This window comes from Otolemur garnettii, unplaced genomic scaffold (assembly GCF_000181295.1).
Source record: "Otolemur garnettii isolate 467f Iridium unplaced genomic scaffold, OtoGar3 scaffold00080, whole genome shotgun sequence".
In the NCBI taxonomy this organism is placed as follows: domain Eukaryota; kingdom Metazoa; phylum Chordata; class Mammalia; order Primates; family Galagidae; genus Otolemur; species Otolemur garnettii.
The window spans coordinates 985678-1009196 of NW_003852475.1; the positions used below are offsets into that span (position 1 = coordinate 985678).

The following is a 23519-nucleotide window of genomic DNA, read 5'->3' on the forward strand; positions in this document are numbered from 1 at the left end:
GCTGAAAACACCCGATGAATAAACTCTAGAGTTCTCCTGTTAGCATGCATATCGTCCCTTGCCATTGGGGTATGGATTTACGAAATTTGTGACAGCCAGTGTAAAAGCTTAAATATCTGCCACATATGTGTTTACTGTGCAAATAAATTATCATGATTCACAAACAGGGAATGCAGATCCTTAAACATCCTTCCAGAAAAACTGCAAGTTAAACTAGGCAAAACAGAAAAATTCATAAACATGCAGCAGCTTTTAAAAGTAATTATAATATTGGATCTTGATTATGAGATTGTAAAAGCAACACAACTTTTTATAAATACAAAATCCCCTATGACAAACATTTTTGGTGTCAAGATCAGGACACCGAATGGAGATAGATTACTCCCCCCCTACACAATTTTTGAGTCATAAATTATGAATTATTTTCCAACAGATAAAGCAGAAAGGAAATTAATTTGAGATGAGATCTATTTTGTAATTCAGAGAACTGTTTTATTTTAATTTGGGGGCAAATTACATTTTGATGTTTAGCTTTACCAAACATCTTTCTTTCTCTGAAATGAATTGCAATTTCCCATTATGTCTCCGAGGACTCCTAAGATGTTTACGCCAAAATTGACAGGGCAAATTGGCAACACAGTCTCGACCATTTGGAAAAATTCTGTCCAGGATAGCTTTCTGTGTTGATGGAAATATTTCACTTACGCACTGTCCAACACAAAAGCTGCTGGCTACATATGGTTTTTGAACATTTGAAATGTAGCTAGTTGGACACGGAACTTAATTTAAATTTTTTAAAATTAAAATTTAAACAGCCCTCCATGGCTAGAGGTTACAATGCTAACTGCCATCTTGAGGATCAGAGGGTGGAGAAGGACCTTCCTCTCAGGCGATCAGACCAAGCAGCAGTAGCTTACCCTTTTCTTTGTATACTGCACACTGCCCTGTGAAACCTCAGCGCAGCCTTTGACAGCTCTCAGCCTCAGAAAGCCTCCAAGGGAAGCTCCAGGGAGCTTGTTTGAGCAAATATACACATTAATCGGATCAAAAAAATCAGAAACAGCAAAGGTCAGTCCTCCAGCCCCTTCTCCCAATTCATGTGTTTCCCTGGAGTGGAACTTATTCTCTAGTGCTTTGCCACAAACAGCTTCAAAATGATCCAAATGGTTTGACGCTTCACAACTTTCTGTGTCATGAAGGCAAGTAAAACCAGAGTTCAGCGAGAGCACTTAGACAAAGACAACCTGTAAAAATACTGAGATAGAATACAAGAAATGTGTTGTGAGGAGAAAGTCTGCAAAGAGAGAGATATGAAAAGAAAACAAACCCCAGCTTATTTTTGATTAATAAAGAGTTTGAAATAAAAAAAAAATGTGCTTTGGTGCTGCATAAAACTTTTCCTTGCTTATCACAGAATGCAAGATTATTAATACCGGCTCCAGAGCAATCAATTATTTCCTAACTCCATTCCATGCTTCTACTTAGTTTCCCAGAGAACTCTTCTGAGTGTCCCTTTTACCCAGACATTCTCCGTCGGTGCATTTCTTTATCTGCATGTAGCTTTAAAAAGTCAAGAATTTAGGAGATGTTCATTTTTAATGATATCTCCTGAGAGAAGAAAGAACTGGGGTTCTGATGCACCGTGCCTTGCTCACGGAGACACTGGTAACTTCTGCACTTACGTAAGTTCCTATCAATAGCATTTCAGTAGCAAAGCCAGTTTTCCAGACAAACACATACCTGCAGGAGCAGATCAGAAGTTGGTCTGACACGCTGTTGGAACAGGATGCTTAACGTTCGGTTTTGTTGTTCCAAATCAAACACTCTTGTTTTCAACTTTACACATTCTTCCCTTAGATCCTACAAGAAACAAGGGGAAGGGTCAAAAGTCTATAACTGAAAGATGTCTTTGCATATTATCACCATATTTTATATGATTTTTCAGATACATTAGTAGAAAATAGTATTTTTATTCTTCAAAGGTCCCAGAAATAAATCACACAAAGCGTTTTCTCCCACAGACCATGGTCTGATAGAATTATTATGTGCAAGGAAGACCAATTTTTTCAAAAAAGCACCTTGAAATCAGAAATGCATTAATCTAGCATGCTATTTTTGAAGACAGTAAATCTTAGCGATACAAAGTCAATTTAAGTTTCCACCTATATATATCGCCTTTTCACTGTCTTCATAAAAGCAATCATAAAGCTCAAACCACAAGGACAATAACAATGTTTTTGCAGTGAATAGAAATTTGATGAACTAAAGAAACTATCACTTTTGATGGAGCCTTTCATAGCCATTTGTGGAAACAAGTTGAAATTCTTGGCTCTGTGGCTGATAGTCAGTGAGGCCTTTCGTGGGAGACAAGTAACTCTCCAAAGTGAATGCTTTCAAAAGGCTGCACGTCCTCTGAACCAGCAGATTTCCATATCTTCTGGGGCATTTTGGTCTCAGTTCTGGGGAAGAAGCACAGTAACCCTACCCTGGCTGGCATCCTTTTGGAGCAGCTCTTTTGACTAGTTCAAACACCAGAGACCTTTTCCCCAGCTCCTAGGAGGAAGGTGACCCAGGGGAACTGCCTTCCAAACTGACCGTGATAAAGGTACTTGTGGTACTTAAATGTCCATACCCTCTTTGATGGGGTTTCAAGATAGACTCAGTAGAATAAAGCCCAAATTCAAGGTTCTTAGGAAGCTGACCCTATTCTCCATTTCAAACTTTATCTTTCACTATTTCCTGATTTTAAGTCTTCTGTTCTCACTGTGCAGAGAACAAAGGCCTGGCTTGTTGTTCTGCAAAACTATTCATTCCTGCCATCTGCTCCCCTCCTCCACTATGCTTTTCCTCCTTCCCCACCTCCCTCTTCCAGTCCACCTTAGGCACTTTGACTGACATCTGATTCAAGCCATAACACCTCCTTGATGACACTTTGCCTGGCATCCTCTGAGGCCTGCCTCCTTTCTGAACTCCAGTCAGCCCTCAATGCCCCTTCTATGACCCTCAGCATATACTACTTTGTATTCATTTTATCTCTTGTGCTTTGGACTTACCTTGTCAATTACAGGACATGTTTCTCACCAGGCAAGCACAAGAGGATGCAGAAAGAAACAACCACACAAGTATATTGTCCTTATGCTCTTTTTATTCTGTCACCCAGCAGAGCGTCACATTATGTAGGAGCTTAATAAGCATTTGCAATTATTTTGCTAAAGGGGATTATGATGACAAATTCTACTCTTGGTGAAATAAAGAGAGTTTAACTTTCCCAATAGTTGTAGTTTGCAGATTTCTGTTATTCTGACACGGGGATATTATTGGCTTTACTTAATACTTTGCAGGCAAGTGAGGGCACCAGTCAACAGTTGTGACCACCCCCCCAGGTCTAAATAGCAGTCACAGAAGGGAGTGGGCCTGTTCATCAAACTAACTTGCATCAAACTAACTTTGAAGCTAGAGAGATCCAGCTTCTGAGGTTCTGCCTGAGCATGCCTCATGATGTCCAGGAATATTACTTCTATTTAAACGAGTTGAAGAAACAGGCCAACATGTGCCCCACCACACAGTTTCTACTTTCCTCACCTTTGTTAAATGGGTAAAGCTTATGCTTTCAACCACTTGGTCCCTACAAATCCAAACAGAAGAAATGCCAGGTTTGGAATGAGGCACATGGGTGAAAGATCTAAGAGAGTAGAGACAGGCGTGTGCCTTTTTTCTTGCTGGTACACACATCACTTGGTAGAGGCCATCTGGGGCCTACCCACTGCTCAAATTAAAAGCCTAAATGTGTTTTCTTTATTTAGAATTCAATTTCTCTCTGTGTCTTACTTACGCTAATTTTTGTTCTTAGCATGTATATAACACTTTTGGTTCCCAAACACTAATTGTTTTCAGTACTGCTAATTAAGTAATTAATAAAACTTGACTGTGAGGTAGATAAATATTAATAGTACCTATTGGGTGGGAAAACACAATCACTCTCATTTGCAAGGTGAGGATATGGAAACAGAAGCACAGAGTGTGGATTTGCAAGGGAAAAGGGGACCTAAAAGCTCCAGAAACCACAATTTTTAGCAGCAAAACAGAATAACCAGATAAGTTCTTCAGATGGGTAAAGGAGAAAAAAAAAGGAATGAAATAAATCAACATGCTCTATAGAGTTTTTATACGAGAACCCAAATTTCAACGGCTGTTACTATTATTGAAGGTAAGGCAAAAGTTCATTCGTGGGCACACAAGTTATTGACCCTGAGAACTCTCTGTTCATCACTGGTTGCCTTGTCCAACTCAGCACGTGGCAGAGGGGAGATGGAAGGCTTTAGACATGGGACATTGGTCTTACAGTCAGTAACTTAAATGAGCTAAATCCCGTAGACAGAAAATAATTGCTTGCATTGTTTTATAATATTCTCATTCTCTTCAATCAAGCTGTGGATTGTAACTGAGGGCAGCTTCCCAAGATGTTGTAACACAGAACATGCACAAGAGCAGCTACTCTGTCTGTTACAGAGGCAAGACCTAGCCTTGTCCCCCAGTAAGACTTTAGAAACGAAAGTCTCCCCATGTTAGATGTCACAGTCTAGAATTCTGGCTCTCGGGAGGACCGGGACCATCTGCCCTCCCTCACAAACCTTTTTCTTCTAAGAAAGAAACAGACCTTGCTAACAGGTCATAGCTCTCAAAAAATAGGACTCACTGAAAATATAGGGTTAATTCTTCTAATATGAAAAAGACAGCATGATGGTATCGTTTTATCATGGGGGAAAGAATGCCAAAGATCTGACTACATTTAATCTGAAGTTAAAAAAAATAGCCAGACCTGTTTTCCTGGCGCTGTGCACGTCATTATCCGTTAGCAGCAGGGACTGCTAAGGCACGGTAGCTGAAGGTGAGAGAGAGCAAACCACACTGAGCAAGGCGACACACTAGTCTAAGTGGCCTCTGGTCATCTTAATGATCCCAAACCACCACTTCCCCAGAGGATCCACCGCAATCCTGCTAAGTATCACCTGCACTTGGGCTAAAAAAGATTCTAAAACCACTGCTGTAAGTACCAAGGGTGTATAGTTACTTTATGTACTTAAGAGTAAAACTATTATTAGCATCAGGTGTAAGTAAATTTGAGAAAACATTGATTACTTATACACAGGACATATACTGATGTTACCACTTGAGTACTGTTGAAAATTATTTAAAACTGATTTTATCAAGTAAAACTGATATTACAGTGGTATGCCCAAAATTTCAGAGGCAGTGTCTATCATGAGAACACACTGGATTTGGGGTTGGAGAAGGCCTGGGCATTAACCTTGAAGTGGTTTATTCCAATTAGGCTTCAGGCTCCTCACCTATAAACTAAGGCGCTACACAAAACTGGGCCTGATGTCTCACCTGCTTCATGGGATGGCTTGTCAGCTGCCATGTTATTCCTTCCCTGGAGTTTAATGGCCACCAAACCCACCAGCCTTTCTGATCACATCCCTTCTCAGTAGTTTTCTGATACATGCCTATCTCTATCATAAGCATTAAGACTTCTGTAAAAAGAAAAGCTATTTCTGGAAATGGCTGGTTGCATTTCAGACTGACCAGGTGCTTAACAAGAAATACCTAAAAAGGCAACCAGGTGACACAAATGTGTGACTGAATTAGAACAATGCACAGGAAGAGGCAAATCCTGTGGCAAACTGAGTATTACAAGCCTTCATCCTCAAGGCCTTCAGATTAAATCTTTTTCTTTTTAGAGACAGAGTCTCACTTTGTTGCCCTTGGTAGAGTGCCGTGGTGTCACAGCTCACAGCAACCTCCAGCTCTTGGACTCAGGCAACTCTCTTGGACTACAGGCACCCAGCTATTTTTTGGTTGCAGTTTGGCCGGGGCTGGGTTTGAACCTGCACCCTTGGTATATGGGGCCGGCACTCTACTCACTGAGCCACAGGCGCCACCCAGATTAAATCATTTTTAATCTGGGTAATGGCTAAACACTTCACAGAATTTTGGTGAACTGAGTCCATTACCAAAGTTAGCTGATAATCTCAGGATTAAAGGCTTGCTAAGGTCCCTGGCAATTATGACATTCTAGGGTTCCAAATACGATTGCTTGGGAGAAAGGTTGACTCCAAGTTTATGGTCAGTTTTACTCTACGCATGTCAGAACCTGAAAGTTCTTCTTACTAGAAAAGTCCCGCAATGGTCTTAGGAAGTCGCTTGCCCTTTTGTTTTATTAGCTGCAAGCATATTATCTAACCATTGGATTTCAACCTGTATGCTGATTGTCATGGCTTCTCTCTCTGTCCTACCAACCACAGTGGAGAAAAACAGTAAACAACAGAATGGATCTCAGAGCCTGTGGTTTGCAGTGCAGCAACCACAGGTTACAGTGCAGGCTCTGCTGGTGCCAAGCAACTGGAATTATGGGCAAATTATTTTCTTAGTCCTACCTCACAGGTCTGCAGTGAGACCAAAATGACTTAATGCATTTAACATGCTGGATATGGGGTCTGACTGCTTGTAAGTGCTCAGTAAATATAAACAAAAGCTCTTCAGGAACCAGATCATACGTGCAGCATTGTGACTTAAGGGGACAAAGATGGTCCGACTGCCCCTCCTATGAGGGAAATATATAATGCTTTGGAGTTCTTACAGCTACAAGTTACAAAATGTTTTCTAGTTCTATCCAAATTGTTGTACTACTTATACCAGGCTTACTCCATTATGGTTAAGAAAAAATACCATATGAATATTTGGTTATTCCAAAGGATGTGCAAATAAGACTGAGATTGTTGATATGGAGAAATTAACTATGGGAAAATGCTTTCCTTCCAAGTTTGGTGGTAGTGGCAAACAAAAAAACCAACACAGAACAAAAGCCACTGAAAAACCTAGGAGAGTTACATTATCAGCAAGTGTAATTGATATAATAAAGATAAAACATATTTCAGGCAAAAATACGGGTTTAGCCTGAAATATTGATTTCATTTGCACTTGTAGACTTGGACCTATGATTTGGAGGCATAATGGGAAGGGAGCTGGGTTTAATATTGTCATTTTAGCATTATTGATCTAAGGGAGTAGAGTCTGCTCTCTTAAGGAAATCTACAGATTTTTGAGATAAACTGAATTGCCAGACATAGGACAGCATCTGTCCATTTAACAGGAGCTGCTAAACTTATGGAAATCCATTTTTTCCTATCAGTACTGGTAGATGCTACTCCTGCAGGATGCCTGTCTGGGCCGATTCACAGTATGTCATGAGAAATGCTCCTCTGTTGCCCAGTGAAGAGCTGAACCCATGACAGATTTGCTTCTGCGTCATAACAAATGATATATTCTAAAGCTGCACGGTTATGCCTGTAATTTTACCTCAAGGATTTTTTTGTGACTAGAATAAATCACTCATGATTTTCTGTGTTTCTCTGTGCCATCTACGTCCCTCTTTAGAATTTGTTCCCTCATCTGCATTTGGAGTACATCTTATTTCCTATATTGTGGTCTTAATTACAAAGAAATTTTAGTTTTTTTGGAAGTCATTTTACAGCCCCTATAAACCCTTGCAGGCACACAATTCTGCAGAACGTGATTCTTCTGGACTCTCCGAAAGGCCCCGCGACTCTTCCTGCCTCGTGGTGTCCCTGAGGTGCGCTATCTCACGGCAGTGTGGCCTTCTGTGTCTTACTGCTTAACTGTACCCAGCTAGATTTATCTGTTTACTAGTTATTATTTGGATTTGTGTAGCTATTTTTTGTGGCTGACCTGAAGGGTCCCGTTTTCCTTTTTATTGTACTAGACAGCTTCCTTGTCTCTTTCCTGAGGCACCATTAAAAAGACAGGTGTTAAGAAGTCTTTCTGCAGTCGCACACGGAGCTGCAATGCCTGCTTCCTTCCTGACTTAGGTTTGTGATTAAATGAGCATGGACTTTCCAACAGGAGGAAAATAATCGAGAAATTAAAGCCTTTGAAAAAGGAAAGGCATTCGAAAATGCTGCAGCAGAAATTGCAAGTTGTTTTTCAGTACCTGTTTCTCACTTTCTTCACATTAATGTGACAATCAGTTTTCAGTTGGGCACAAACCCAGAACAAAGACTTCTTTGCCAGCGTTGTTGGGTATGGCTGTGTGACTAACGTCTGCTCAAGGAAGCCGGGATGCATGAAAGCTTCAGGAAGTCTCCTCTAAAAGACACCTAGTGTCTACTCTTTACCCTCGTCATATTCTTTAGCTTTTTCCTTCCTGATGATTGGAGGATGGATGTGGTGACCAGAGCTAGAGGAGTCACTTTGCACTATCAGGTGACCTGGGAAATGGGGGCCACATGGAATAAGACAGAAGCCAGAGACTCCATAAACATGATGAGCAGAGCCACCTGCCATCCTGTGCTGCCTATGTGCTGCCTATGTGCCTAACTGCCTATGTGCTGATTTATGTAAGAGAAAGAACTAACATTTTAGTTTATTTACCCTACCCCTTATTTTGGATCCCTGTTGCTCATGATGGAACCTAATTTTAACCCACACAATATACTCAAATCTCTTTATGTGACGTTAGTATAAAATTTGAAGACGTTAAGATTATTTACAGAAGGGAACATGACATTTTGACAGAAGTAGTAGGGGAGGAATCTAGGAAAAACATTATCATAATGCTTGTATAGTATAAATTAAAAATAATGTTTATTTATCTGCTCGAGATGCAGCTAAACTCTAACAAAATTATTTTCAACCGAAAACACCAAAATGGTATAAATTATTTTTCTCTCGTTAGTTGCATCCTCCTGAATATGCTGCATGATCTAAGATTTCCTTTGGGAGAAGGAGTCTCCATTTCACAGAAAGAGAAATCAAAATAAACAAAATCTGAGGAACAAGAATTTAGCTTCTCAAAACCATTATGGCGAGCGATGAGAAACATTCAATAAACTTCATCAAAAAGGCCAAATTTGGGAAACAATGGTCTGCATTTATCCTGTGTGCCCCCAAAAGGTGATCTCATGGTGTGTGAAAGGAGAGAACAGGCAGATAGCAGAGGAGTAGGTCTTGAAATTCCATGTGCAGCAGTTACCATTTATTTTACAATTACCACAACCTGACTCCTATACAAACTACACCAGATGCTTCCTTTCATATTATTACCACAGCAGTCGTGGGGGTGGGAATTATTATCCTCACTTTACAAAAGAGGGACTAAGGCTCAGAGAAATGAAATAACTTACCGAATCTCAAAGATCTCTTGCTATTTCTAATGCTGTCCAAAAGAGGATATCCATTTTATGGGGATAGGTAGACTCAGGAACTTATTTAAAGTTTGCATTTACTAACTAAAAATGATCGGCTACTCTTCCTGGGTACATGGAAATCTTTCATCTTCAAATGGCTTTCTATTACTTCACCAAGAGTCTGAGTTTCATGATTCTATTGATCATTGATGTTACTTCAGACTAAAACCACATGGTTTTAACCTACACAAACAAATATGAAAGTATCGCATTTGTCAATCACAATTTCTAGGTCTGACAACATGAGTTCTGATCTAGTGATATGAGTACCCCGAAAAGACCAAAGCCAGAAAGTGACCTACCTTTTGAGTGAGCAGAGCTTGAACAACTTGGTTGGCTACCTTAAAAAAATAAAGGAAAAAGTCACCATAAATAATACTGAAACTTTGTATGTATGGACTCTAATTTGCCCATAAGTTTCCCACAGCTTATTGTAGCTAATTAGCTCCTCAACTGCCTTTTCCCTCCACTTCCAGGATCGGCCTCTTTTCATAATAAGCCTATTCTTCTCAGCAATATTTCGCTTTTTCCAAAGGTGACCTTGTTGCTAATTAAGATGGTTAGGCTTGAAAGATCATTCATACCTTGACTTCCACGTTTCCATATTTAGAAAAACAATATCCTTTCATATTGTACTTTCATATTGTAAAGTACTCCAAAAAGGCTAAAATATGACAGTGCAAAACACAATCCTAATTATCTGTACACAGTTTCTACACTTTGCCGATTTACCACGTCCTCTGCCTTGCCTTCCGATTCCTTTGCTGTCTATTTCACTGCTTAAAATTACCTGCAGTAGAGCTGGGTTGAATGGCCGAGAATAGGGACAACTGGCTATGCCCTATATGCCCTGCTTTCAACCTCAATGTCTTTACTTATGCCATTCTCTTGTCATTGCTACCTGTTGTAACAGATTCTGGTAGTTATTTACTCTGACATCCATTTCCCCTTTCTTCCTGAGTAACAAACTCCAATTGGCTGGGTACCTTTAAGTACATTTCCCAGCCTCTCTTGTAGCTAAGTGTCCCCATGTGACAGAGTTCTGGCCAATAAGACAGAAGCAGACTCTTGGATTTACAGGAAGTCTTTAAGAGAAAGGGGCCTTACTCTTCTTTTTCCTTTTCCAGTCTGGGACACAAATTACAGTTATGGCTGGAGCTTTAGCAGCTACCTTGACAATTAAAGTCACAGATTTAGCATTTCTGGGCAAAAAAATAGGACAAGCCTAGTCCTGAGGATATCATGGAACTGTATTATTCACAGAACTTCTATGTGAGAAAGAAATATAAGAGTCACCATTAGTTTGAGTTCCTTCTAATATACAAGCAGATATAATCCTTACTAATATATTAACAACCCCAACTTTCCTCAGGTATTAGATAGCTCAGGACACAAATGCAAGCTGGGTTCCTCCTCAGCCCAAGGCAGTGAATCTTGATTCATCTAAGCCAATCTTGGCAATTTCATTCCTTTTCAGTGACTGGTTTAGGACTAGGCATATCACACAATCTCAGCTAAGGGCCACAGGTAAAACATAACATATCCCTGGTATTTCAAGGATCTGGCATTTTCTCCAGATAACCAATCATCTATGTATTTGTGCTAAAATTTCTATTTCATCTGCAAACTTCAAACACTTGATGTAGAACTACCTACCACACGTCAATATAACCTTTGAGCTATGTACCCACACAGCTACTGTTGATAATTATGGTGGACGGGTAAAGTAGGTGGTCTATTTTCAGCAATCCATAAACTGTAAACATTTCATGTGATAACTGACACTGATAGCATTAAAGACCAAGTCAGAATACCTAACTTTCCTAGACTTAAGGGGCTTCTGGTTCATTAATTCCTTCCTGAATTTATTTAACATCAATTGTCTTAGTATCTACTTGCAAAGCTAGAGGACTGAGCTCTGGTTCTTGACTTCAAAGAGTGATAATGGGTAGCAGGTTGGCAAAAAGACAGTACAACACAGTGTGAAAAATGCCTAATCATCATAGTAATTCTCACATTCAACCAAAAACTGAGGGACACATTTTCATCCTCTTTTTCCATTTGGTGATGCCAAACTATTTGTACTTATTTCCCTGTCTAGTATAGTGCAACAGATTATACAGTAAGAATGTTTTCATGGAGCTTAATTGTTTCTTGACTCAATATTGACAAAACAGCACATCCTTAATGACAGTTGGCTACTAGTAAGTCTCAGAAAATTACGACACAGGCTGTCATCAACTTTTGATTAGGAGGCAGTCACACCACAAGCAGTAAATGACTTTAAATAAATCAGATTATCCATAATTGATTAAACTGTATGCACAAGAGGGATTTCTTTCTCCATCAGAAGTCTTTCCAAATTTACACTGTTGTCATTAAGTAAAAAACAAAGGACTTTCTTAGGTATTTTTAAATGAAGTTTAAGTTAAAGAAGGATACTCATGAACTGCCACTGACCAAAAGAAACCATTCTTTTTTTTTTTTTTTTTGAGACAGAGCCTCAAGCTGTCCCCCTGGGTAGAGTGCCATGGCATTACAGCTCACAGCAACCTCCAACTCCTGAGCTCAAGCGAATCTCCTGCCTCCGCCTCCCAAGTAGCTGGGACCACAGGCGCCCGCCACAGCGCCTGGCTATTTTTTGGTTGCAGCCGTCATTGTTGTTTGGCAGGTCCGGGCTGGGGATTCGAACCCGCCACCTTAGGCGTACGTGGCTGGCGCCTTAGCCGGTTGAGCTATAGGCGCCAAGCCAGAAGAAACCATTCTTTCATTAACTGCTCTGTTATTTTGCCTCTATCACTTTATTTATAAGCGATCACAATAGTGATAAATGTTATGCAGCCCATAAAATTGACCAATAGCATAATTGTGAAAATCTTTCAGTTTTTATACATTTATTCCAACTCATAAGAAACTAAGAATTTAAAGTCAAACTGTAAGTCACCTATTTTATTGTTGGCAAATAAAACAAAACAAAACAGAAGAATTGAACTACTCATGTAGGTTGAAATCAGGAGCAATGTACCAAAGTTAATTCATACCATAAATAATTTACTTCTTCTGGATCTCAAACTTTGGATTTGATTTACATTCTCATAAAACTGTCCAATATCAAAATTTTCTTTTCTTTCTCACAACTGGTCTCCCACTTAAACCAATTCTATGTAACTGCAGTCACATAAAATGGCTCTATCCACAATTTAACAGGAGACATAGACTAAAATCCTAACTATAACAGCCCACAGGAGGACACATGTTATATATCTGTAATCTAAGCAGTTGCCCTATAGGTTTGCAGACTATATCTGAAACAGTTTCTTCTGGCATATTCTCTGCTTTACCTGAAAACTGAACAAAGATACACAAATGCATTATTTCTTTACCTATGGATATGGGGTTATATTACCCAGGAGGACTCAAAGGTTCTTTGCAGGAGAGGAGGAAGGTTGTTCAAATGCTTTCCTCTGTATTGTCTATAATGGTAATGTCCTAGGCTTTGTTACTATTTTTAATAACTAACTTCTCAGATCTATCAATAGAACAGTTGTTTGGAATATGTGCCTCTAACCTCTAACAGACTTGCAGGATAATGCTCAAAATGGGCCTCTGTCCTCCTCCTGGCATTGTGCCCTAAGCACTTGGGTTGCTAATAATCACATACCCATATACCCAGCTAATGAGAACAAATCACTTCCAGTGTCACCTGCCAACTTTCCTCCCCAAATGAAAGAAAAATGGCAGCTAGACTGAGCCAGAGGACTCGAGCTGTACTGAGCAAAGCTGGTTTTCCTGAAGCCCTTGGCTTGCCTTATGCCTTCCTCAGAATATCAGGAGATGGAGCAGGAATGCGGGTGAGACACAAATGCCCAGCAGAAGGCCCGAGTACATTGCCTGCTTCTTTCTCAGCAAGAATTCTCTCAGACAAGCCGGCTCCTCTGAGGCCTGGCTGCTTTTCTTCCTGGCCAAATTTCCAGGGTTCCTCATTTCTCCACACACTTCCCTAGAAGGGCGTAGGGAAAAGGAGGAAATGAGACTACGGAGCTGTCTGTCATTTTATTGCCAAATAGTTCTTGCGACTGAATGAGAAGCCACACTAGGGCACTGATTCAGATCCCACCACCTTGAGAAGACAGCCACGGCCAGGGGCAGAGGGTGCAGAGCTTCAGGGTGATGGGTGGGGGAATAAGCAGCTCAAAAGGTCTTTGATGGGATTCTCCTCCTGCCTGTGGACTCCCCTCCAGGCTTTCATGTGCTATTTCATCATGCAAAGCAACTGTCACCATCAGCAGGGTCACTTAAAAACCTGGGCCAAAAATCACATGTTTTTGAAAAGGTGCTTTGAAGAAATTTTCTATGCTTCTGAGCTGAGGTAGCTGGAGGAAAACATGAGAAATATTGACCAGATCACAACAAAGACTTGGGTTAATATAACTGGCTATGTTAAGGGGAGGGGAAGGGGGAGGATGGGTGGAGGGAGGGTGATTGGTGGGATCACGCCTATGGTTCACCTTACAAGGGTACATGTGAATCTTTCTAAATGTAGAATATAAATGTCTTAACACAGTAACTAAGAAAATGACATGAAGGCTATGTTAACCAGTTTGATGAAAATATTTCAAATTGTATATAAAAACAGCACACTGTACCCCATGACATTATTAATGTACACAGCTATGATTTAATTAAAAAAAACAAAACTGGCTATGTTAATTTTGTATACTGCCATCTCATCTACTGGAGGGGAACACAGCCTGACTGTTCTCAGCCACAAAACGGGGATTATTTACCTCTACAGCTGTGAAAAATTCCTCAGATGATAGACATAATCACCACCTAGGACAGGACCCGATAGATGACAGGACCTTGCCCCATAAATGTTAAGTGTGAATCAGGACAGTCAAACTCCAGAGAATGCATTTTCAAGCAAGCAGTTTAAGAATAAGAAATTTTATTTGTAAGGGAATAAGGTGTGCGTATGCGCATGTATGCACACATAATATACACATATAAACATGTCACTAAGTACCTATATTAATTTACCTTGTATTTTATAATCCTATAAGATTAAGATACAAATGAGAAACTGAGAAACTGAAAGAAGTAAGTACACTGCTCAGTGTGACACAAAAATAGGGTGGCTGTAACAGCATCTGAACCCCAGTCTTCCTGATCCAAAGTCCGTGTGGTCTCTTCTAATAAAATCAGAGTCTCTTGAGAGGCTTGGTATTTTTTTCCAGATGATTTAGTCTTTGGATTATTTGGGGGGCTGACACATAATAAATGAGAGTTCATCTTTGAGAAGATAACTAAAGTTAGTCTAAATATGTCTGTGGAATTTTGGGAAAAACTAATTTGGAAATTAGTTTCCTGCTGATATTCTCCATTCACTGAAACGTTCACTCAGTCATTTCAACATATATACATAAAGCAGTTAACATGGGCCAAGAATCTTCCAGGTCCTGGAGAAATAATGGGCAAGAGAGTGTAGGTGCTGCTTCACAGTGGTTAGAGTTGGGGGCAAACAAGAAGAGATCATCAGTTATTTTCTATCTATGTCTATCAAGAAATTAATTTTAAAGATTATGTGGGGCCCAGGTGGGGGATGTACATAAGAAGGTCCTGGAAATGATTCCACAATCCAGTCTAGGATCAGAAGGATAGATGAAAACTGTTCTTAACAACTGACTTCCACCTTTATTTAGCCTAGGTTTAGAAGAAACTCTGGTGTGTTTTTCTATTTCTGAGCTATATCCAAAGGTCTATTTTTCCATACCTTTGGGCTCTAAAGTGTGGAAATTGGGGAACTCGACTCTGGCATCCTCCCTGACTGTAGGGACTTGGGCTCAGCTCTGATGGTCTGAAGAGGAGGGTGGTTTCTCCACTTTGTGTGTAGAAGCTCCCTTTGGAATGTCTGTGAAAATCATCAATTTCCTTCCCCCACATAATGAGTGGAAAGGGCTGAGTGAAATGTAAGAATTTTTAGCAATCACCACACATCTTTCTGGGCAAGATGGGAGGGCTCCCAGGAATGCACTTTGAGAAACTCTGGGATGTGGTTTCCTTTTTTTTTTTTTTTGGCTTATAGTTTTGTATTAACTCAGACACTGTTGAAAAATCAGCAGTACACCAAAATTGCCACAAAGGTCCGTGCTCTTCTAACCTTACATCTCAGCTTGGGGACAGAGCTTTCATCCTCCTACTGAAAAATACTGAAAATGTCTAACACACAGAACTCAGAGAATCTAATTGCAAGTTTTTTAGCCTTGGCTGAATATTACAATCCCTGGCAGTACTTGAAAAAATCTGAATGTCCAGGTTCTACTTTAGACCAGAATCACTTAGCCAGCAGAGTTTAAAGGTCCCCAGGTAAGTCCATCGAACAGGTTAGGATGAGATGTACTTGCCTTTTGGATCTCAAACCTCACTTATTCGAGCTATTTCTGCTGAAGATACCTTTCCAGTTCTGTACCCTTCCCTGCTCACCCACCCAAGGCTTCACCTGCCTTCTACTGACTGCACTCCATGTCCCCAAAGTTCCCAGTGCACCTGGGTGGCTCTGTGAGTTTCTGTCACTTCGTTACTCTATAACTATACAACCCTCTCAACTCTCCTGCCAGGCTGGGAGCAACATTGAGCTCCCAGGGCCTGTGTAAGGCCAACAGCCAATAAAGGTTTATAAGACACTACTGCATCTCTCTAAATGCAAAGCAGGGATCAGAGATGTTATTTTACTGATTTTATGATTTAACGTGTTTCATTATACGTGTGTGTGTGTGTGTGTGTGTGTGTGTGTATGAGACAGTCTTACCCTGTTGCCCTAGGTAGATACAGCACCATGGTAACATCGTAGCTCACAGCAACCTCAAATGCTTGGGGTTGAGCAGTCCTCTTGCCTCAGACTTTGGGACTACAGGTGCCTGCCATCATGCTTGGCCAGTTTTTCTATTTTTTTAGTAGAGACAGGGTCTTGCCCTTGCTCAGGTTGGTCTCAAACTCCTGAGCTCAAGCAATACACCTATCTCAACCTCCCAGAGTGCTAGGATTATAGGAGTGAGCCACCACATCCGGCCTCATTATACTTCTTTACATGGGTATAGTTGGTTTGAAAGAAACTGTGGCCAGTTTCATAAATAGAAATTCATGATTTGCTCGTAAACTGTCAAACAGCTATACTAAGGAATTAGATTTAAACATGAAAAACTCCAAACTCCCAAGGGAAATCGAGTTAATCCTTGGTTCTGCATCCCTCGCCTCTCTGTTCCTGGGGCTCTTGGTCCAATCAAAGTTTAAGGCAAGAAGGATGCTGCAAGAGTTAATCCTTGGTTTTGCCTGCAAGGCGAGGAGACGCGTTAAGGAGCAGCAGAGGGGACGGTGAGGAGTAAGTGTGCATCCAGTAAGTGAGGGTGTGTGTGTGTCTAGGAACGTGGATCTGTTTCCTTCTGAAAAAATGCAACCTTTTATTAGAACACACAGAGGGAATTTCAGATTCTAAAGCATTCCCCTCCCAAATCCTCAATAGGTTTTTCATTTTCCAGAAAATAATAATCAGTGCAAAAAGGATTGAAGAACGTTTTTAACTGACATTTTATCCACTCCTATGTTTTATGAAACCCACTAGCAAGGAAATAACTTACATGAGGCCTTACCTTGTTAGTTTGTCTAATTAGTATAAAAAGCCTTGAAAAGAATTTCCAGCTGGCATTATTACTACATTCAACTACCCCTTTGAGAGTGTTTTCTTATAACGCATAGAAATGGATTGTCTACTCTCATGCAATTAATTACCAAACAACTGGCATGTGTAATCAGGGCCCGTGTTCATGAATACAGAACATTTCTATTGCTTAGAGGGGGTTTTTGCAGCAAGCCCCCTCTTTGGCAACCATTAATTTTTGCAATTAAGAACAGAGGGACTTTCCCTTTAAAATGTCTGTCTTCAGTGGAAACATTATATGAAATGATTTTGTAGGCAAAACTTACATTTTGTCCCACGGACTTGGATAAACCTACAGTATGCAGGCATGGAGCACCCACAGAAAACAGGCTATGAGTTTCTATGATATGTTGCGAGCTTTTTGGTGGAAGGTTTGGGGGGCTGTGGAAGAATTGTGACAAATAAGAAGTTTCTGTGGTGTGAATCACATAAATTTGGCTTCTGAATACAAATGAAGTTTCTTTAGGAATTTCTGTGCAGGAGGTTAAAGTGAAACTTCGTTGATCAATACATATGACCCAAGGGCACTGTGTGTTCCTTTAAATACCCTTTGCTCTATTTAGTCTGCCTTGCCCTTAACTTTGATTGGACCAAGAGCTCCAGGAGTAGAGGTGATGGATGCTGAACTGGCCTCATCAGACGCTGAGCCATGTCAGAGACAATTCATTTTGTGATTCTTTTAACTTTGGACATTGTAAAGCTTATTCTGATCTTCTTAAGTTCTGAAAGGACAGAGAATTGCCAACACCATTTTTCTTGAGTAACCAATGTGTGTGACTGTGAATATTAAACAATTAAAATATCCAATGTTAAGTAACTAGATAATTTTCTGGGGATGTTCTGCGAGTTCTTCAACCACATATAAGTAACTCATACAAAGTAGCCTGTGCTATGTGGACAGTTGCGCCAACTGGTGAGTGCATCAGCACCATCTAGAGCACGTGTTGACACACAGGTCACAGGGCCCCACCCCAAAGGCTCTGATTCTGTAGGTTTGGGGCAGGGCCTGAGAATCTGCATTCCTAACAAGGTCCCAGGGGAGGCTGGTGTCACTGGTCCAGGGATCACATTTTAAGAACCACTGGTGTGGGGCAGTACCAAGTGATACCAAACTCAGAGGAGAGAAACCACGTCTGGTTTGAAGGGACAGGAGATGTTTCAGTGCTAGACTCATGCCATAGCTGGGATCTGAGCTGGAGTTCTTTATTATCCCCCCATCAACCTCTGGAACAGTGTATGGGAGAAATGAGGAATGGACAGGGTAGGAAATAGCAAGAGGAATTTACTGGAAAAGGTTTTCCTGAGGTTAATAAGGAGAAAAAAAAAACAACATATATTGGTAATTCCCACTGCTAAAGTAATAGAACCCAATTAAATACAGTTTTCTTTCATTTTCATAAATTTTGTATCAGCTACATTGTCACACACCTCAAACTGAGCCTCTCAGAACACTGTGAGTTTTAGGGTACTGGGTAGTTACTAAAGAAGTTACCCCATGTAAATGATGACTGTAATCACTCACAAGTCTCAGGTGAACACTTGTCAGGGAGGTGAATGGCCAGTCCCCGTAGGAAAATACAGCATGAATTGTTGGTACAGTCCCTGATGTGTGAGGGGAGGAAGAGGAATCTGTGCCCCCTTCAATTATCCCCTTGCCTGCTAGAAACCATCTTAGTCCTCATCTCTTCATTATTTACAAATAATATTTATAAAGTTTACTCATGTGTGTGGTCCTGTCTTCTCCCAATCTACTCACATTTTCTTCCTCAGTTCCCACTCTCTTCCTGGCATGTTCTCAACTGATTTTTTCCTCTGGCTGCCAACTGTGAATATCGTTTCCACCCACTCTGTCAAGAACTTGCTTTTTCATAAATGGTGGTCCAACATGCCCTGACTTGGTTTTCCTCATCTCATTCATAGGGAAAATGCTTATTGGACAGAGGAACTTATACAATGAAGCAACCCCAACCGTGGCCCAAGAATATTTAACAATAGCCAAAGGAACATGTAAATGCCTGGCTGGGATTAGGAATTTGGGAGGGAGGGAAGCTGACTCATGCATGCACACACACAGACACACGCGCGCACACACACACACACACTCACACACATACTCTCTGATCCTTTCTTCCTACTGGTCACATGTTGAAAACTTGCCTTTGCTGGTGTTCTGTGGAGGGTGGTAACACACACGTACTAATATCTGATAAAGAGGACTCTAACTAGTCCAGCCTCTGATCAGGAGCCTCTCCATCCTTCTTACCTCATCAAGACATCTTTCATACTGTTCTCTTTGATTTTCATTTTCCAAAGCCAAGGCTGAATTCTCTGCCTGCGGTAACATACAAAAATAACACAAATAAATCAATGAAATGTTGTGTTATGTGACAACTTATTCAATACACTTACTAAATATATCTCCTCAGGATCCAAAACAATCTTTTAGAAGTACCTTTGACAAGTTTGATCTAAGTACTATCATAAATATCTCAGGGATGACTTCTGTCTTACTGACTTGCTCACGAGAATATATTACAATTTAAAGAAACACAAAACTTGGTATTCTGAACAGGTAGAAAATCAAATCATGGCTTGGTGTGAGAATGTTCTGTGAAAAAGATTACCATGTTTATTTCATTCTATGAAAATGTAAATGTAAGAAATGCCTTAATCCACTTCATTAAGATGTGTCACAGTCTCACAGTCTAATATTTGTTTAGGCCACAGAAAAATATCACAGGTAAAGTCCTGAAAGCATAATTCCAAATGCAAACTAAATATGTTATTTTCATTGTTAATCAATGACTTTTGAACATAAAAAGATAATGAGAAATGTAAGACTTGAACTGTACTCAAGTATCCCTCTCACCACTCCCTCTTTGTTAAAATTACTGCTTTCATATTTCTCAGAGCCATGTAGGTATGTGGATATTGAATATGGTTACTAGGTTACCCTGCTGAACAGCAAGAGGAAAATAAAAGCAATACCAGGTTTAGAAGGAGCACAAGATGGTGGCATGTGAACTTCTTTCCACATCTGCTGAGCTGTTTCCACTGCAGCCCTTCCAAGCTCCTGTCTGAATCCTGAACCGTGCAAGGTAACCCCTCCCTGTGCTGTATCAAGGACCACCTGCCCCAACCCCTTGAGCACATTTGTTTCAAAATAGTCCTTCCCTACAACTCTCCTTGACATTTGGAAGTTGGGGTAATGAACTTCAAACCAGCATTTTCAAAAGTACAGTATGATGTTTAGGTGGTACCCAGATCAATATTTATTTTCATGATTTCTCCCCACCATTTTTTTTTAAATTTTTAAAATTTTTTATTTTTTTAGAGACAGAGCCTTATTTCATCACCCTGGGTAGAGTGCTGTGGCGTCACAGCTTACAGCAACCTTCAACTCCTGGGCAAAGGCGATTCTCTTGTCTCAACCTCCTGAATAGCTGGGACTACAGGCGCCCACCACAACGCCCAGCTATTTTTTTGTTGCAGTTTGGCCGGAGCTGGGTTCAAACATGCCACCCTCAGTATATGGGGCTGGCGCCCTACCTACTGAGTTGCCCTCTCCACCAGTCTTTTAAACTTTTTATTTGAAAATAATTTTAAACTTACAGACAATCTGCAAGAAATATAAAGAACTCTCACATACCGTTTCTTAGATTCCCTAATTGTTAACATTTTGCCATATCTGCCATTCCCTTTCTCTCTCAAATTGTTTCCCTGAACCTTAAGAGTAACCTGCAGACAAGATGCCCTTTATCCCTAAGTACTTCCACATGTATTTCCAAACGACAAAGACATTATCTCACACAACCACAGTACAGCTGTCAACTTTAGGAAATACAATCTGATCTCTAGTCCTCCTGGCAATTTTGTCGACTGTCCCAGTAATGTCCTTTATGCCAACTGTTTCCACAGTCCTATCCACAGTCCTGCCCTGCATTCAGCTGCCACTGTTGTTCGTCCAACACCCTTTAGTCTGTTATCTTGTCTTTTTATGCTATTGATTATTACCTTCTTCCCTTCTCCTTTCTGAATAAAAACCAGTTATTTTGCAGCACATCCCTTAATTTGGGTTTATCTAAAGCTCCCTTATGTACACTTGGCAGGAATAGCACAGCAGCAAGCTGGGCTCTTCTCAGGGTGCTGTGCCGGTCACCCGGTGCCCATGCGTCCCATGCTGGGCATGCTAACCTTCATCATTTGGTTAAGGTGGGATCAGCCATATCTCTCCCTTATAAAGTTACGTCTTTACTTCTATAATTAATGAGTAGTTTGTGAGGCGATACTTCAAGACTATGAAAATACTCTATTGCTCATCAAACTTTCATCCATTTCACCCACAGCAACCACTGATGATTCTTGCTGAATCTATGATTACCTGGGTTATGAATGGTGATCTCTAACTCCATTCTTCTATCTACAGCTATGAGTTTATCATAAGGAAGGGTTTCCCCTATGTATTTATCAGTATGCGTATATGGGTTCTTATATTACAGGGGCCCTGAGTCATTACTACCAGTATTAATTTTGATGTTCAAACTGCCATGCCCCAGTTTGGGCAGGTGAGCTCTTTTGAGCTGGTGGTGTTTATCTACTTTTAACATGTAAACATCATTTTAAAAACACTTTCTTTTTCGGCACAGGGATATTCCGGGCCCATTTTGTTTTTCCTTGCCCTATCCTTGAAATCAGCCATTTCTCCCAGGAATCCTACTTTCTTTTAGTAGATAAATGCTATTTAGAAACCAAGATCTAGGCTTTAACTTTCTCTAATTGCTAGTGAGGAACGAGTTTCTACTTCCTCTCAGTGGAAGGATTTTCTTTCCCTCCATATGCACACGTGCACACACATGCACACTTATCTCCCCAACCCCCCTCAAACCCCACAAAATTCATCCTTGACTCATTCTTTCCATATTTGTATCTTTCTTCTTATACCTAAGAACACAGGCTCCCAACATCATCGTATCTACTGACTTTTTTCAATCCTGCCATGTGCACAGAATTGTTACACTACATAAAACACTACAAGAAGAGTTCACATTTCTGTCTGTCTTTGAACTACTTTGTTTGAAAGCTACTAGATTGGTTTTTGCCCTCGTTCCCCTTTAGTGTGGGTTATGTTATTCATTTGAAATTCAGTTTAGTTCATTTTTCTGATAATATTCAAATTTAATTTCTGCTTCTCTTGATGTCATTTTACTTTTTTAAATATATAAAACATTGACATGATTCCCAAAGTCAGACTATACTAGAAGGTACACTCTCAGTGTAGTGAAGTGCCTCTCCCTCTCCTCCCTGTGCCGACCACCTCTTGCCAGACTGTTAATAGTGTCACTATTTTCTTTTTCATCTTCTTGTATCTGTTATTGTCTAGTTTAAAATCATGCCCTTTGACTCTGTCTCTTACATGTGCAACAATCACCTTTTCTTCTTTTTCTCTACCATGTTCTCAGCTCATTCCTTGTTTTATCAGAGCATGTCATAGCCACACTGGCCTCTTGTACCCTCTCTCTCCCCTTGTTGGAGTCTCCTGAATGGCTGCTGGTTAGGGAGGCTGGCCTGTAGTCTGCTCTATTGCCATAGCAGTTCAGATCCCCTCTTCTTTTTCCCATCCACAACCACATTTCCCCAAGGCCCCTCCTCGTTTCCCTTTACCTCTGACTCCCCAGGCATGTACTGCTCTGAGACAGCCAGCTGGGGTCTGCACACCTCCCCACCCTGCTCTACAGCCAGCAGTGAACTGTCCCGCCTCCCTCTGCCTTCAGGTTGGCCATGGACCTCAGGTTTTCTAATTCTAGGTGTGTTTTCCTTGGTGTCCTCTGCTCCCACTGGTGTTTATTTTTCTCCTTCAAACAGTTGGAAACTTGAGTGGTCACTTTTTTTGATAATGCAGAAGACATGGGTTTTGTGTGGTTTTATTTGTTTTTCCTGGTGATTTGAATGTTTCCTTGGCAGATGCAGGAAAATTTTCCAGCGCAGGCCAGTTTCTTTACTCGAATCAACAATGAAACTCAGGAAAAGTGATTGGACCAGGATGGGGCATAAAAGTTAAGAAAAACTGCTGGGCTTTGCCAGTTTTCACTATCTTGTTCAAGGTCAGGTCATTTCTACCTAGTCACAGATCAAGTCTCAGGAATTCCCAACACCACATGTTATTCAGGCTTCAGATTTAATCGTAGGTTTCATCCTTATTCTGCTGGGCCTGAATCCTTGTTTGAGTGACTGGCCCCCAACCCAGCAGTCTCTGGGGTGGGGTCCTGACACATTTTCCAGTTCTCACCTTGGATAGATACCTGATACACAGCCTGCTCCTTCTGCCTGCAGGCCAGTGTCCGTGTGGACTTTCTAAGCACACTTACTCATTACCCCTAGACTGTTACTGCTTTTTTATTCTCTACTCAAACTACACTGACTTATTGCTGTTTCCTTCAGGGATTGCTCCTGGCTGGTCACACTGACCCTTCTCTGTACCTGCAGCTCATAGAAGCCCTTCCCTCCCCCCAAGCCCAGGTTCTAGTTTTACTGTTGTAGTT

General features: G+C 40.7%; 1 protein-coding gene across 1 annotated transcript in view; it reads right to left on the reverse strand.

The window, feature by feature from the left end:
* NCKAP5 (NCK associated protein 5) overlaps window positions 1–23519 on the reverse strand; it is an 807957-nt gene that overhangs the window by 157201 nt on the left and 627237 nt on the right. The window contains exons 7-9 of the mRNA XM_023515856.1: window positions 19244–19312; window positions 9569–9607; window positions 1741–1860 (exon numbers count right to left, since the gene is read on the reverse strand). Coding sequence (XP_023371624.1) covers window positions 1741–1860; window positions 9569–9607; window positions 19244–19312 — 228 coding nt within the window. The remainder of the gene's footprint in view (window positions 1–1740; window positions 1861–9568; window positions 9608–19243; window positions 19313–23519) is intronic.